Source organism: Octodon degus, unplaced genomic scaffold (genome assembly GCF_000260255.1).
Source record: "Octodon degus isolate 3935 unplaced genomic scaffold, OctDeg1.0 scaffold00466, whole genome shotgun sequence".
NCBI classification, from domain to species: domain Eukaryota; kingdom Metazoa; phylum Chordata; class Mammalia; order Rodentia; family Octodontidae; genus Octodon; species Octodon degus.
In genome coordinates this window covers 166,213-183,930 of record NW_004525042.1, presented here as the reverse complement: position 1 = coordinate 183,930, position 17,718 = coordinate 166,213, and the positions used below count along the sequence as shown (strand labels likewise).

Here is a 17,718-nt window from a genome sequence, read left to right as displayed (position 1 = left end):
CTTAACCATCCTGGTTTCTAGTAGAGCTTGCCACTTATCCCTACCTTCTTTGCTTTAGTCCTGTGTGAACTAGCTTCAAGATCTTGCCAATCATTTAAGCTGAAGTCCCATTGTCCACAAAAGTATCCTGCATCCTCAGAGTTTTTGTCAGCTCCTTCTTCTTACTTCAGGGATATATACTGCCCACTCAGGAGCACAGGGACTTGCCCAGAAACCCACACAGACCCCCTGTGTCCTAGGCAGCATGCACAGCTCCTCAAATGCAGCATCCCGGGCCTTTAGCCATCCATGCCACCTTGCTTTCCTCACCTAGGTCTTCTCTGCCTTCCTCTGTGTGGCACTGCTACTTTCCATGTTGCCCTTGCCTAGAGTATTCTTCATGCCATTTCTCTGACAGGACAGCTGTGCTTTCTGGGTGTAGGGTGGGCTTCCATGATGGTATGCTGAAGAGTAAGAACATGATACTATGCGTGGCATAAGAATTTGCACATCACACTAGGCTTCTGTGTCTCATATTTGACAGAAGTACATATTGTTGAGGAAATGGGGGTGGCATTTTAAAAGGAGTTGGCTTGTAGCATTAGTAATAGTTAAGGCAGAAAAGAGCCTCATGTATGGCAGGAGTTTTGTTTCCTTTCTGCACAACTGGAATGCCATTTGGGCAGAGCACAAGAGAAAGAGTATAAGTGAGCGCGGGCGCAGCTTGACATTAACACGGGAGGAGGCGGACAATGAACACATAGGCGGTTGTTGATGTTTCTCTTTTCTTTATATCCTTTCTCCTCAAAGTGCTACCTCCCCCTCATCTAGCTCCTTAAAAATGTGATACTGTAGTGAATTTTCTTCATGTGCCTTCACCAAGACATTGAAGTTTTCTGTTCCATAGCAACAAAAGGCAAAAACTTGAATATTTAAGAGACATGGCTGCTCTGTTACTCATAACTTGCAGTTATTATCCAAGAGGCATTACCAAGAATTGGGCTTTCATATTCTGAAAATTAAAAAATTGAAATGGTGTTTTCTGATAATATATCTTCTCTAAAAAATGTCTTTATTTGTTCTGTCCAAGTGCTTTTTCAGTAATTCTATCAAGAAAATGCAAGGGATATTTGCTTCCAAAAAACTGAATTATGTCTTAATGATGTTGTAAGGTATCCAACTTATCCCACATTATTACAGTTAATTTTTTACCTATCCCGTTTGAAAGAGGAATAGAAAGGGCTGTTTGCAAAAAAAATATTCAAAGAAAGGAATAACAGATTTTAAACATGTTAATATGTGTAATAGGCAGCAGTGGTTGCATCATAAAGACGTTTTTCTAAATACTTTACAATAATTTGAAAGTAATTCTTTGAGTGACCCAGATCTTTAAGTACATTTTAGAAACAAAATGAAGTAATCTAGGTTTAGGAAAGATGTTTTAAAGGCATATTATTCTCACTTATAGTTGAACAATTTGTCCAAAACACAATCCATTCATGTTGGACTTTTGCTGTTCAGCTCTAAGTGGGAATCAGTAGTTTCTTTGTTAGTCACTATGGAAACGAGTCAGCCTATCATGAATAGCTCTTAGATCATGCGGAACGATGCCTGTGTCTCAGTGTACTTGCTCGCTGAGCAAGCCTTCTCCCTGCCTCCAACTCTTGCCTCCCTGGAGCCAGCGCCATGCAGGTGCAGGACGTGTCCCGGAGACCCTCTGCTGTGCATTTCCTTAGCTCTTTTCTGCAGGGTCGCCGGCACTCCACTTCGGACCCAGTTGTGAGGCTGCAGCAGGCTCGGCGTGGCTCCGGCTCTGCCACAAAGCTGCTGTCCTCATCCTCTCTCCAGGTGATGGTGGCAGTATCCTCTGTCAGCCGCCCGGAGGGGAACCCAACTTTCCCAGAGAAAAAAAGTAAAGCTTGCTTTCTTTCTATAGATTGGTATACCTTTTTAAGTGGATTTAAGCAATGCAAATAGACTATGTTATGTTTATGACTTTTTAAATATTGACAATTCTCTGTTATACTTTTTACTGTCTTGCTCAGAATTTGAATAAATATATAAAAGGAGGTTAAAATGGTTTTGTCTTTTGTTTAAAAATGTAGTTTTGGAACAAAACTTGTCCTTTTATAAATGATTGGCTTTTACAATTTCTTTCTCTTTGTTACCAATGTAATGTGTGGAGATTATTATATATGAAAGCTTTTTAAATATTAGATGAAGGGCATTTAGGACTGGCTCATTATTTACAATGAGAGAAAACAGAAGCTATTTCCTGTACAGCCATTCCATTTGGAGAGTAGGATTTTGACTCTTCTTTTCCTTCCTTATCCCAGGAAATCCAGGACGCCCAACACCAAAGTACACAAAAGTGGGAGAACGTTTACGGCATGTCATTCCTGGACACATGGCATGTTCCATGGCGTGTGGTGGTAGAGCATGCAAGTATGAGAACCCAACCCGCTGGAGCGAGCAGGAACAAGCCATTAAGGGGGTTTACTCATCTTGGTAAGGGATCCTGTTGGTCATCCCCAGCTCTTCAGGATAAAGCAGGGAGGATGCATGTGAGCTGGGAGACAGTGCATGTGGAAGGGGTCTCATGGGCTTTGCAGTCAGGACCACACCATCACCCCTGTTTTTGCCTAGCACATCTGTGGAACTTTGGCCTACATACTCTGTCCTATAAAATGGAAATAATTAAGCCAGAAACAAAGAGATTTGCTTTAAAAAAAATAATTAGTTCTTAAATTTAAGAAATGCCTAGAAATAATACAGATGCTCAGCTATAGCTTTGAGGAGATTATGAGGTACATATATAGTTCTTCAGTTTCTTGCAGGTAACCTCAAGCCTTTCTGTTGTTGTTCTTATATTCTGTGCAAAGGGATATATTTTTCACATAAATATACCTCATTCTGCCTTGATAAAAGTGGCACAGGTTGCAGCTCAGCAGACAACCTAAAATGCTTCTGTTGTTTCTGGCCTGTAAGTGCACTTAAAATTGTTCTTGAATCATACTGCCTTTCACTAGTAAAAAGAAACTATTTTTGACACATGACATCTGGAAAAAAAATGTGATAATCAAACTACATGTGAAACACATTTAGAGGAATTCCCTGAAAAATTCTAGTCATGAGTTATTTATATGGCAGGAATTTATTTTTAAATTAGATACGTGTCACTCAACTTACCTAACTTGTGATCTTCTGGGTATGCCTGCAGTTACACATTTTGGGGTCCACTGTCTTTTATTCTACATAGTTTTCAGATCTACCATTATGACTGTAACTACATGAAGAAGCAAATAGTCCTGAAGCATAGTCAGATGAGTAGATTTCTAAAACTACAGCTTAAGGTTATGCTAATAGTTTTGCTTTATTGTTGACTAAATCATGTACATATTTTTATCTCTGCTCTTTTCACATTATATCTCTTCTCATTTTCTGCTGAGTACTGGTAAATTTGGGGGATTCCAGACCTTTTGGGTCCATGTTAAATTTTGCACATTGTTGCAAGGCATCTTTTGAATCCAGTCCTGCTAATCTACTGTCTTACTCCTGTGAGATTCATATGATTTGCAACTTGGAATAGACTAACTGGCCACTAGTGAGAGGTTGAAACAGAAGAGAGTAAAGCCAGAGGCCTGATGAGTGACAGTATTTTACTGGGCCTGTGTCCATTTATTTGGCTATATGGCAGGCATTTTGCTAGATGCTCTCAAATTACCACTCATCCTCATAAAACACTAGAGTTGCTAATGCCACTTTATTGGTATTCAGAGAGATTAATTAATTTGCAGCCCAGCTAGAAAAGCCAGCATTTGAATCCAGGCCTGACTGACTCCAGAGCCCATAATTTTTGCTAAATTATAAAACTCAGTATTTATTCATAACCACAGGACAAGATTTATGTTAGATTCTATACCTATGTCATACTGAATTCTCACAGCAACTCTGAGTCAGGCATTATTATCCCCACTTATTGCCTCAGGTGACCTCAACGGAGTAACCAGAGTGCTTCCAGGTTTGACCTTCCTCCATTAGTCACTAACCACTGGCTGACGAATCAAGATACTGTAATTAATTGTGGGGTTTCTCCATTATGTCTGCTAGAATTATTGAGAGTTTTTGGAAACATTTTGTCAGGTTCATACATACATTATGTCCTGGATTATTTTTCAGGAATTTAAGGTGTTAGATTTCTTAAAACGCTAATCAGGGACCAGGGAGATAGCTCAGTAGAATAAATGCTTGCCTGGCAAGTGCAAGGGCCTGAGTTCAATCCCCAGTTCCGCAAAAAACAACAACAACAACAAAAAAAAATCTCTAATCATATTATAAAATTGAACCCAGATTTGTTTAAGAATATTCTTACAGGTTTATTGAAATCATAGAAAAAAGTCCATCTCTCATTCTTTTGAGATAAAAATGATCTGGTTTCTGTGGTTCTCACTAGTTCCTCCTCCCTCTGCAGGGTCACTGACAATATCCTGGCAATGGCTCGCCCGTCCTCCGAGCTCCTCCAGAAGTACCACATCATCGACCAGTTCCTCAGGTAGAGGTGTTGCTTGCACTGTGGGGAGCAAACTGTTTTCCGTTTTAAGTGTGTCTTCTGGTATGACTAATTGTTCTTTTTCCTTTAAGTCACGGCATAAAAACCATCATCAACCTGCAGCGACCTGGCGAACATGCTAGCTGTGGAAACTCTCTGGAACAAGAAAGTGGCTTCACGTACCTTCCTGAAGCATTCATGGAGGCTGGCAGTAAGTTCTCTCCCACTCAGCCTCTTCAGAAATTATCAAGAGCAGTGCTCAAAGATATTTGTCTTCTAAACTGTCAAGTTAAAAGGATGATAAAAATAGAGGGCCTGCCCCTTAGCTCAGTTCTTTAAGTGGCTGCTTCAACAAAACTGTCAGGCTCAGGTTGCTGTGGTTCAACCCCCACAACTCAAGCCAGCCAAACATGCCCTGAAGCATTCGGAGCAAAAAAAAAAAAAAAAGATGATAAAAATAAATATCCTGTAAGCCCTGCATAGTAGCAGGGCTTACAGGAAATAAAGAAAAAATGACTTTGACCTTAAATACTGCCAGCATTCTTCCTTGGTATGGTGTTGCAACTACAAGGTTTCTTTTTCCTCTGAGAAGACCACTGGAGAGAGACCTGCCATCTCTGCTATCCAGTTGATCTCTACAGTGTATCTGCATTGTTAGCTCATTTCACTCTTACCACAGTTGTATAACACATTTGTTTTATTTGTGTTTGACACATGAAGCCACAGAGGCTTATAAAATTATGGTATGCCCAGGATCACACAGCTTCAAAGTGTCAGCCAGGGATGGAAGATGGATGCGCTTGTACTTTGGCTGCAGCCAGCCCCGCCTCCAGTGGGACCCTAGGAATTCTTTTTGGGGCAGTCCTACAGGCTTCTCAGTAACAGGAGCTTTGGGATGGAATCCATTTGGCACATGTTACTTGTATCAAGCTGAACAGGATAATTTTTAAGGTTGTGTCTAGCTTTCTGTTTTCCCCTAGGTAGAAAATCTATATCCTATTTTTAGCAGTTCAGCCATCATTTAGATGTGTTTCCATGCTTCAACAAGAGTATGAGCTTACAGGGCATGGGCATGGTAGCACATGCCTGTAATTCGAGCTCTTAGGAGGCTGAACCAGGAGTGTCAAGAGTTTGAAACCCTAGCCAGTTAGTGAGATCTTGTCTCCAAAAAACAAAGTGTGTATTTTATTACCATATCTGAGTTACTTTAATGTAGATCATTAGCTTTATTAACTTGTAATTCTGCTTTTTTGTAATTCTTCCAGCAGGAACTGTTTTAATATAGAATGTGTTTTGTGTTAAATGGCTGTAAAACATATTAGAAATGTAAAAAGCCTATTATTTTAGGTCTGTAAGTGAAATCTGTATGCCTTATGTCTTCATACTTTTTATGAATTCTCTCATTTCTGCAGATGTCTTTGCAAATGTTTATTTCTATATATCAACTTCCTGTCTCATTTTGTTCTTTATTGCCTAGTTTATTTCTATAATTTCGGCTGGAAGGATTATGGTGTAGCATCTCTCACTGCGATCTTAGATATGGTGAAAGTAATGACATTTGCCTTACAAGAAGGAAAAGTAGCCATTCACTGTCATGCAGGCCTTGGCCGAACAGGTAAGTCTGAGGAAGTAGGCATACTTAACTATAAAAAACAGTAACATTTCATCATTCTAAAAAGAAACACTTGGAGTCAAATGAAAGTCAAAAATAAAAGACCATATAATGATACTAATGACAGTATTTTTCAATACCTTGAAAAATGCATTATATTTAAACAGATTTTATAACTTACTCAAGTGACCATTATTTTCTCTTTTCTTCTTCTTTTTTTTTAAAGTGTATTTGGTACAAGGTCTCACTATGCAGTTCAGACCCATAGTGATCCTCCCGTTTTCCCCCTCCCCAATGCTGGAATTACAGGTATGCGTAACCACATCCTGTCTCGGGCCAGCTCAGCATGCCCACCCTGCACAGTCGGGGATTGAACCCAGGTCCTTGCACTTGCCTAAGCATGCGCTTAGTCTGCTGAGGTATCTCGCCAGTCCTGTTTTTTTAAACAGGAAAAAAAAAATCACTTCATTTTAATATGTAATATATTTTGAAAGGTAATGTTTAACCAAAGTAAAAATGAAGGTAGTAAGCATTATTTTCTCTTTTTATGTTTTAAACATTTTACATTTGCTATGTTTTTTTATCTTCAGCAATAGTGTGAGTAAAAGAAACTTCATTTCATGGAAAATAGCTTGCTGCATTACAACTGCCAGGGTCAGGTTTACCTCCGTGGCTGTGCAACTCCACAGCACGTGTGCTCTCTACTTTTAGAAGTATAAGGATTATGATTGTGGACAAAAGGTTCTCTGTGCACATAATTCCATATAAAAGGTAGTGAGTTTACTTAAAAGTTGTCTAAATATCATTACACTGTTTATCTGAGAGCAAAGATAAGGCCAACAGGTTGGTGTCTTCACTATCCTGTCGTTCAGTATGACCAGATGAGCAGTGGCCTCGCTCCATCCACTGTATACCAGCGTGCCTGCCAGGGACTTCCCACCTGCCATGGAGCATCCCAGGGAGGAATATCGCTCTCTTGGACAGTGTGTGTGGTGATTCTCCAGACACTGCAGTACAGATCCTGCATGCGCCAATGGCAAAGATAGGTTGTACCCTGCCACATACTGCAGAGCATGCAGTTTTCAGAGGTTCTAGTTTTCATGTGTAACAAGATGTTCAGAGCTTCTGAATCACTTGCCTTTTACTTAATGTGTGTTGACCTAATGGATCAGATGCTAAGCTTGCTGTGTCATGCTCCCCTATTCCACACATCCTCACCTGTCACTTCTGTGCAAGCCCATCTCCAGGGCGCAAAGCCGACTCAGTTGTGGTGAGAGGCTGCCACCCAGAGGTACAAATGGAATCTATATGAAAAGGGAGTGTAATAATAAACACCCGTACAAAAGGTTGCAAGGTATTACAATTGTCCTTTACATGTTTCTATTTCACCTGTTTGTACAGTTTCTTAACAGGTATTCAGGTTTTATGTCATTGAAAAGTGATAAACAAAACCATAAGCTTTTATCTGTGTTTCCTTCCTCTTTGTTTAGGTGTTCTAATAGCATGTTATTTAGTGTTTGCAACAAGAATGACTGCTGATCAAGCAATTATATTTGTGCGGGCAAAGCGACCCAATTCCATACAAACCAGAGGGCAGCTGCTCTGTGTACGGGAATTTACTCAATTTCTGACTCCTCTCCGCAATATCTTCTCTTGCTGCGACCCAAAAGCACATGCTGTCACCTTAGCCCAATACTTAATTCGCCAGCGTCATCTACTTCATGGTTATGAGGCACGACTTCTAAAATATGTTCCAAAAATCATTCACCTAGTTTGCAGATTGCTACTGGACTTGGCTGAGAATAGGCCAGTAGTGGTAAAGGATGGATTAGAAGGGTCTGGACTCTCTGCTGAAATCGAAAAGACTGTCTCTGAGATGATCACAATGCGCCTAGATAAAGAATTACTGAGGCACCACAGTGACATAGCTGACCCATTTAATTCTACAGCAGTGGCAACAGAGTTTGAGAATCAAGATGTGATTCTTTCCAATGATCAAGAGTTTGACCCTCTTTGGAAGAGGCGGAATGTTGAGTGCCTTCAGCCCCTGACTCGTCTGAAGAGGCGGCTCAGCTACAGTGACTCAGACTTGAAGAGAGCAGAGGCTCTCCTTGAGCAAGGGGAGACTCCGTGGACAGTGCCTGCCCAGGACTTACTGGGTCACAATGTCCAGCAGCAGAAGCCCAGCAGCCACTGTTACATCCCACTGTCTCCAGCATTGGATCTCAGTAAGGAAGCATTGGTTCGCAGTACATTTTCTTTCTGGAACCAGTCTAAGTGTGGTGACTTAGACGTACACAAAGGTACATCACCCTTTTGCCAAAGGAGGGACATTGCAAAGGAAATACAACGGAGTCGAACCTTCTCTGTGGGTGTTTTAGGTTCACACAACCCCGGGGAACCTGTTACACCCACCTTCACAAATGTCGCCAGGAACCCAGATCTCTCTCACCAGCAAGTGGCCCACTTTCAGTGTGAACCTCATGGTAGCTGGAACCCAGACTCTGTCAAGGAAGAGGGCCAGACTCACTGCAGACCTCTGGACTGTGATTCCAGTCCAAAGGCACAGGTGCTGATTGGACCTGGTATCCAAGACAGCAAAGATCTGTCTGAAGCAGTGCCACAGACCAATTTGCAGTCTGAACTGAGTATAGAAGCAAGGAGAATACTGGCAGCCAAAGCCCTGGCAAACTTGAATGAGTTTGTTGAAAAGGAGGAGGTGAAAAAGAAAGTGGAAATGTGGCAGGTACTTTAATTTCTTTTTATTATACCTAAGCAGGAAATAGTTATGTCAGAGCAAAAATACATTTTTTTCAAACTTGTTACAGAAATGTAAAGATGTATCTACATCACACTTTTAAAGTTGAGGTGTCTCATCTGTGATGTGAATTTGATGTTACAGAAAGAAATGACACAGTATAGTTGTGTTTCACTTTAATCTCCATGTGAAAGAAAGCACATGGCACTATCAGTGGTCTGAACAAGGCATTGATATTGGTAGCTTTTTTTCTACCTAGCTGGGTTTGTGGGTGCAGCTACCCCACAGAAAATGGCATCAGGAAGCAGCCTGAACCATGTGATCCAGTGCCTGGCACAGGGAACCTCACTGAGAAGCGCTGACTTAGAAACATAAAAGGATTTCCCAGAGCTCTTTGGTACTCGTGTTGAGTGAGCTGTTTCCTCTCAGCCTCCTCTCCCTCAGACTTGCAGGTCTCAGTCCAGTAGGGCTGCCATCAGAGCTCAGTGAAGCAAATGGGAAAGACCATAGGCTGCCATGGTGATATTAATTTTCTCTGAGAGGAGGCCTTTTAGGTCCATTTTGTGGCTTTTCCTTAACATATGAAAACAGACCTTTAATTGAGATACTCTGTGCTTTTTTTTTTTCTTTCTGGATTTTATTTTTGGTCTTTCACTTTTTAAAAAATATCAATTCTGCAAAAAACTAAAATGAACATTCTTTGAATAATATGGTATCACCTATACCTATGTTGGGCACTTTCACGTGCATTACTTTGTGTGATTTTCACACTAGTCCTGGGAGGCAGAAGATACCATTCACTTATAGATTCCTTGTTCACCTTATAAGTTCAGCATTATAGAAGAGACTAGGGATCACAGAGACCAAATGCCTTGCCAAAGATCATAAGGCTTGTGTATTGCAGAGCCAGGACACATACTGTTTTTCTTTCCATTGTCCCCTTAGGTCCTCAACTCACTGGGACATTTCAGGAAGCACTGTAGTTAATCATTTACACAGAGGGATTCTTTCAGTTTTTTGAGTTGTCTCTTTAGCCACATAAAGTTGGATGCAGAGAGACCCTGTTATATACATGACCTGTGAGAATGGGAAGGAATGCAGACAACTGGGAAGTATTGACTTGTTTATAAGAGCATGCAGAGAAACTCAGTGCAGAAAAGCAGGAGGTCCTTGGCACAGCAGAGAGAGAGAGTGCTGCTTCTTGGGCAGAATGCCTCCTCTGCTATTCTCTACCTTTGGGATCCCAGGCCCATTATTTCCTCTCTCTCACTTTTATCCTTGAGGAACCTCCCTGCAGGATTGTAAAAGCTAAGACATAAGTCATGTATTATAGTTTCAGTTTTATTGTGAGCATGCTGCAAATGCTGAGTGGGTGAATGAATGAATGAAAGGACTCACTATACTAATTACTATTATAAAAAACTGATTTACTGAAACATAATTCTGACCCCCATCAGAACGTAATTAAAATTTTCATCTCACTTTATCCCTGCCCTATATGGAGTTTATAAAATCTCATGCTTACATTGTCTTGGGGTATTTAGAGTATTAATAAGACTTACTAGTTATTTTTACCCTAGTGAATTTCAAGATACAAGGATTGTTCTTTAATGTATTCTATATAGGAGTCTAAAAAAGCATTTTAAAGAAATATATTTACCAACTTTCAAGCAATTTTTTTAAATGCGCTTCAGAGTTTCAACCAAATGGTTTACCTAAGATCCTGGGTTAATTTAGAAATGTTGCCTTATTTTCACCTTTTCTTCTACTATTCTGCTTTACTCTAATCAATATTTCTGTGTTGTTTGCCAGAAGCTTTAGAAGGAAGACACCTGGTTTCTGAACTTCTTCTGGTTTCTGAATGAAATCTACACAGGCTCTTAGCTTCTGCAGTCCTTCACAAAGTAGTCAGCCCAGCCCTTTAGGAGGCATGGCATGAGCTTCATCCTCAGAGGGCAAGGGAAGCTTAGAGAAGTGCCCTGAGTTAGCCAGTGTCCCCACCAGGAAGTTCAAGGGCTGGAGCACTCCCAGCTGGCACTGCAGATCTGAGTCTTCACTCTCATGAGCAAGTAGCATATAGACCCACAAGTTTCAGTCCCTGCAACCCACAAGTATCAGTCCCTACACCCCTCTCATCTCCCTGCTTCAACATGTCTCTTTCTCTTCCTTTTTAGAAAGAACTAAATTCCCGAGATGGAGCTTGGGAAAGAATATGTGGTGAGAGAGACCCTTTCATCTTATGTGGTTTGATGTGGTCTTGGGTGGAGCAACTAAAGGAGCCTATAATCACCAAAGAGGATGTGGACATGTTGGTTGACAGGCAGGCTGATGCTGCTGAAGCACTCTTCTTATTAGAGAAGGTAAAGTGGCTGTTGGACCAGATGATGTGTTGGGCCCTGACTGTAAATGTCACATACACACACACACACACACACACACACACACTATTACAATAAAGAGAATTCATACAGAATCTCATATCTAGGTCTAGCTTAATAGTTTTTCAAAAAAAAAAATAAAGCTGATGTGATGGCACAGGCTATAATCCCAGCACTCTGGGAGGGTAACTGAGGCAGGAGGATCACAAGTTCCAGACCATACTGGGCAATTCAGCAACTTGGTGAGATCTTGTCTCAAAGAAAGGGCTAGGGACTGAAGTGTGAAGGCTCTGGGTTCGACTCTTGGTACAGCACATCTCCCACAAAAAAAGAAATTGAGGAGTCTGGGGACAGAGGTCAGTGGTAGTGGACTTACGTAGGGGGAATGTTAGGGTGAATCCCCTAGCATCACTAAAATAAAAGGGAACACACACATACATGTGCATGCACCCACGCCAAAAAAAAAAAAGGAAAGTGATGTAGAAGAAACTGATGCATAGCATAAACATTTATGAAATACAAAAAGAAAAAAGCATGCAATCCTCAACATTTTCAAATCTTTAAATATTATTACTTTTTTTAACTTCATAAAAATCATTTTAACATGTAATTTTATACTTCATTTTTGCTTAATAGTATACTGTTTTTCCACAAATAAGATGAACATCTCAGAAATAGTGAATATAATGAGGGAAACAGTACTTGGGGTCAAACTCAGGGCCCCTTGCAGACCAAATAAGTCCATGAACACTGAGCTACACTCCAGCCCTTTTTAAAATTATTTTCTACAAGCATGGATACATGAAAACAATGAATTAGGGTGCAACATGTGTTCTTCTGTGTTTTTAAAGTAAGTGTATATACACACATATCTTATGTATATATAAAATACAAAAGAATTGTGCTCGCTTTGGCAGCACATATACTAAAATACAAAAAAATTGTAGGGAAGTAAACTGGTTGTAGTAGTTGGCTTAGGGGAAGGTTACTATAGAACACCTAGAAAGAAAAGGAGCCTTAATTTTCAACATGGACCCTTTCATATCAGTATTTTTAACCATATAAAGATACTGAATTTCCAACTAAAAATTAGCTTTGTTTTCATTTTAGGAAACAATGTTTGTGGGCATGTCAGGGCCAGAGGCTATGCTCACTGCCCATTGCTGAGGAGCAGCTGTAGAGCACACTCCAGGAGCCAGATCACTAAGCATACTTGGCTGATGGTCATTGGCAGAAGAGCAGCCCTGTCCCGCCGCACAATTTGCCTATTCACGCCCTTCCTTACCCTCAGCAGATACATACTCAGTTGCTTCCACAATAAAACAGATCTGTGCCATCAGCCTGGTCTCCGGAGTCTTCCTTCTCTGTCAGTAGCTCACCACAAGTGTTGTTCAGTTGTAGCACCTACTATGCTATAATATAAACATCTCATTTCCAAGCTTCATTGAAGATGTTACCACACATACATACACAGTGTATACCCAAGTATACCTGTAAACAATGCCCTCATACACGTGCACACTGAGACACAGTACACTCACCCATAGGGACATGTACATACATGGATGCACAGTTTCGTGCACTGTGTCTCTTTAGATAATATTTTTCCTGTATCTGGCTTTCATTCTTAAAATATTTTCTCAGCAGTTAAATTACAGAGATAAAACAAGTGACAAGGAAAGGGATTAACTCTAGTTAGGCAGCTGTCTTTTTACTTATGTTCATTTTGCTAGGGTGTAAAGATAGGTGACTCCTTTACAGACAAGGCAAAAAATTCAGGATAGTTATCACAGAGTAATTCAAACTTGGATCTCTCAGGCTCACACACCGTCACGTTTTTTTCTTTTACAGATATCATTGAGATGGTTATCTATTCTTATAGTTTATTCTGTATTTCAGAGTATGCTCTTCGATTTCCAGCAGTGAAACTAATGAGTCTTGGTGGGTTATGGCTTAGATGTTTCTCGGGTATATATTGCACAAAGTGCTGGCATCTGTCCTGTACTGAGGTGGGCAGTCTCCAGTGGTCAAGTCCATAAACTCACCATTGTGTAATATTTGCTGGCAGGTCAGGTGCTGCTTTTTTAAAAACTTTTATTTATTCATTTAAATTTATGTATTTGGTACAGGGTCTCACTATGAAGCTCACATCATAGTGATCCTCTTGTCTCAGCCCCCCACCCCAGCGCTGGGATTACAGGCATGCGCCACCACACCCATCTTTGGTGGCCAGCTCACCATGCAGTACTTGGGGATCGAACCCAGTGCAAGTCCTTGCATTTGCCAGGCAGGCTCTTAGACCACTGGGCTCTCTGCCCAACCAGGAGTTGGCCTGTCTGTTCCTCTGCCCACTTTTCTCCATAGCGTGTGCCCCAGTGTGGCACACAGCGCACAGATCACCATGATGTCTCAGCATCAGCTACTCAAACTGAAATAATTATAATCCAAAACAGTGAAGAAGGAAAAACCTATTAAGTATACTGCAGCAGAAACATCTGGTTTAAAATTCCATTGGTCTTCAAATTCAGTCCTAACTTGTAGAAACAAACAAGCTTTGATGCTATCTCCTAAAATGTTTTCAAATTATACTACACTTATCAAATAAACACTTGGTAAAGTTCTTGGTAGGTAGTTGAACTAGAGATTGAGTAGTGGGCCGTGAACTAATTGCTTACTGTATATTTGAGTTAATTTCTTGAAGTTTTGAAACAACTTTTTTTCTTTTGGTTTCTGCAAAAACAGGGACAGCACCAGACTATCCTTTGCGTGTTGCATTGCATAGTGAACCTGCAGGCAATTCCCATGGAGGTAGAGGAAGCTTTCCTTGCTCATGCCATTAAAGCTTTTACTAAGGTGAGTCACGCCCTTCCCTCCTTTCTCCTTGCCACAAGTCAGTATCATCTTTGTAAATTAATCCAAAAGTTACCTGTCCCCTCTGAAATAGCTGTATTTCCCCTTAGTGGTGATGTATTTGGCATGTCTTTTAATTGCTGAGTTTGGGCTCAAAAAAGTTTCCACTGATATTAGGAAAAGCTGAACTGTGGGTTTTTGGAAGGAGAATATTGCACAAAGACCTTTTATATAAAAGAAGGGAGAAACAACTGGGTGTTGGGTAAGTATTTTTAAATCATGTGCCTAGTAGGAGTTAGGGAATATTTTCTTGTTGAGCTAGTTCTGCCCTCAGCTTAAACATCCAATGAGAAGAAACTATCTATTGAAAATTAAATACCAACATAGCCAATTTGGCACTGCATCCTGGTTGGCGAGTCCTAAGCCCAGGGTAAACAAAACACTTCCTTTCTATGCACAGCCTTTTTGGCTTGCAGCCCCACTGGCCGAAGAAAGAGGCCAAGTCCATGCCAAGAGAGAATGTTCCCCTCCACCTTTGACCTAACTTATTACATGTTACATATGATATAAAAATGTTACTAAAGAACCTGGCTTTTCAGTGACATTTGTGGGTAGGCCCTGATGTTAACAGCAGCTATCATTTATATTCACACATTGCAAAGCTTCTTCCTTTTGAATATTTATCCAATCTCCTTCCCTTCCATTCTTTCTAAAATGGTGTCCTTATTCAGGCTGCTTGTTTTTTCTCTGTATTTTATAACATTAGCACACTGTATCTTTTCAGTGCGTTTCTGTAGTTTCTAGAGTCAGCCTTTTCAACTCCAGTTATTTGGTCCATTATACTTGTATTTACATTTTCATGCCTTCCTACTCATGTACAGAAGGTTGTGGTTTGGTGTTAAAAGAAAGCAAACAACTTAAATGAGTCATGGTGGTGAATGCCTATAATCTCAGCTATTTGGAAGGCTAAGGCAGATAAGGCTAGGTTTAAGCCCAGCCTAGGCAATTTAGTAAGATCCTGTCTTGAACATTTATTAAATGGGCTGGAATATAGATCAGTGGTAGAGTACCTACCTCACATGGGTAAAACCCTGGTTTTCGTTCTGATATCACTCCTCCAAAACACCTGTATAAAAATGTCAGAGACTGAAAGCTTTGATGGGTCCCAAATCCATGCAGCCTAATGATTTTTTTTTTCTGGTACTGAAAATAAAACTCACAGTCTCACCCTTGCCAGTCAGGTACTCTGTCACTGAGCTATAGATCCCCAGCAGCCTTATGATTAAAAGACTCTTGACAATTCTACCTGTAGAGCAGAAGTCACAACTTTCTTCCCCCTTGTGTAATAAAGATAATATTTTTCTTCCGGGCAAAAGTTAACTTGCAGCCCCCTTATAAAAATTAGGATTTAGGGCTAGAGTTTAGCTCAGTGGCAGAGCACTGTCCTAACATGGGCAAGGCTCTGGGTTCAATCCCTAATGCTGCAACAAAACGGTTTCCTAAGATTGGGGCTCCTTAGCGGTGACATAAAACCCCTGCTGTGCCACCTCTGCCTAGGCCTTGAGTTGCCCCTTTGAGTTGGACCTTGTGAGTCAAGAACCCTCAAGAACAAGACCTATCCACCAGGAGGAATGACACTGTCTAGCTCTGGCTCAGGAGTCTCTTATCTTCTGCCAATACCCATGATGCTGGAAGCAAGCAGGCTAAAATCTCAGATCCTTTAGATCTGCTTGTAAGAATTTCCCTAAGAAGGATCATTTTGGCGGGGAGGGGGAGATAGTAAACCCAAGGTCTTGGGTATTTCTCTGGATCACATGTTCCTCTGAGGATGGGCAGGGCCACTTGCTCTGGTTCTCTGTGCTGGTCAAAGGATCTGTCTGTACGTGGTACCTTTTCAGTGAGGAGGAAGAAAACTAGCTTTTACTGAGCTTTTTATATGCAAAATATATAAGATGCTCATAGGTGCCAGATTCATTCATGCTCAAAAAGTTCTAGGGCAGTGGGCATTGTGGTCTCTACTGAAGAGAAGAGGAAATTGAGGTCCAGAGATTGGGCATGGAACTGGGGAGTACGTAGCTGGCAGGTACAATCGGTCAGTGCTCAGGCCACTCCACCACTGGTCCTGAATGGCCTGGAGCCTCTCCACATCATGCTTACCTGCTAGTATGCTTCACTTAATAAAGGAAACTCATCCTAAAATATCAGTAATTGTCTCTACCTTGGAGATACACTTCACACTCCCTGTTGACTTTCTCCGTGTTTAGATGTACATAATTATGCTAAATAGCCAGTCACTAAATTTAATTTTTTGAATGTTTACTCATTAGTCTGATATTAACATGATTGGCAATTCTAATATATTCTCTAATTAAAATGTGTGAAATTTATTATTTATATTTTTTAAATTACACTTTTTTTTAAGACAGGGTCTTGCTACATAGTTCAGGCTGGCCCAAAACTCATTATGTAGCCTGGGCTGGCCTCAAACTCACAGTGATCTCCTGCCTCAGCTTCCCAAGTACTGGGATTACACATGTCTCACCACCAGTTTAAATTATACACAGTTTTATTTCTATTTCTTTGTTATTTCCCACTTTCGTTTCTCCCCAAATAATAGGCTGGTTAAAATCCACATTACAGTGCTCTGAATAGAAGTTTTCTCTATCACTAGGTTAATTTTGATTCTGAAAATGGACCGATAGTTTACAACACCCTGAAGAAAATATTTAAGCACACGTTGGAAGAAAAGAGAAAAATGGCAAAAGATGGCCCAGTGACTGACCTTTTATGAAGCTGATTTTCTTCTCACCATGAATATTTCAGACCTAACGATCCAGATAACATTTCTGTTCCTGTGTCAATAAGCTGAAGTTTGTGGAGCTACTTTTTCTCATAGCACTTTATTTTGAATGCTATTGGCTTGTGTTGAGAATGACCCTTCCTGTTTGGAGCTATTATTTATTTTAAAATAACTTGAGCTACATCTTAGTCTTGAAAAAATTGCCATAAAGTTGCTGCCACTTTTATTTATTTAAATGGAATGATACTATATTAACATTTTAAGTATTTGGTGTTTACATCTTTATTCTCTTTGACATTTTGGAAAAAGTAGATTTTCCTTCCAAAACAGTTATTTTCTTGACAGAAATCTTCCTAGAGCTTAGTAGTAAAACCTCTCTGTGTATATACTCCTGGGCACATTGACCTAAGAAAGTCACCAAGTGTCTTAAACTGTTTTATATTTGTTACTAAGAAGGCGATTGATACATTTTTAAGGTCTTTTTAAAACTTTGAAAGTTTTTGAATTTTTTTGTTTTTATAAATGTGGCAAAGAGTTTCAAAGTGTATTTTTAGAGTGATTTAGTTTTACTTTAAAGCACTGACTGTGAAGTGGTCAGGATGTTTTACTTGTAGAAGACAACTCCAGCCTGGGCTGTCACAAAAAGCAGGGGCAGTGTCTGCACACCAGGCCTTATTCCCACTCCCCTGAGCTGCTACTAAGCCCAACTGTGTCTTTCTGAAGAATCAAGAATCAGAAGCAGGCAGCGTGGGAAGTCACTGAGGAGCCACACTCCCCTTTGGCCCCAGCAGC

General features: G+C 40.5%; 1 protein-coding gene across 4 annotated transcripts in view; it reads left to right on the top strand.

Moving 5' to 3' along the window:
* Window positions 1-17,427, top strand: part of Ptpdc1 (protein tyrosine phosphatase domain containing 1) — a 94,617-nt gene extending 77,190 nt beyond the window's left edge. For 2 of the 4 annotated variants that reach the window (XM_023708692.1, XM_023708693.1), the window contains exons 3-10: window positions 2,316-2,487; window positions 4,451-4,531; window positions 4,621-4,739; window positions 6,006-6,143; window positions 7,631-8,886; window positions 11,073-11,258; window positions 14,019-14,129; window positions 16,798-17,427. In XM_023708692.1, coding sequence (XP_023564460.1) covers window positions 2,316-2,487; window positions 4,451-4,531; window positions 4,621-4,739; window positions 6,006-6,143; window positions 7,631-8,886; window positions 11,073-11,258; window positions 14,019-14,129; window positions 16,798-16,917 — 2,183 coding nt within the window. In that variant the 3' untranslated portion in view covers window positions 16,918-17,427. Of the gene's footprint in view, window positions 1-1,665; window positions 1,892-2,315; window positions 2,488-4,450; window positions 4,532-4,620; window positions 4,740-6,005; window positions 6,144-7,630; window positions 8,887-11,072; window positions 11,259-14,018; window positions 14,130-16,797 lie in introns of those variants that run through there. The other 2 variants (XM_004648603.2, XM_023708694.1) reach the window with 2 other exon arrangements.
* The last annotated feature ends 291 nt before the right edge of the window (window positions 17,428-17,718 follow it).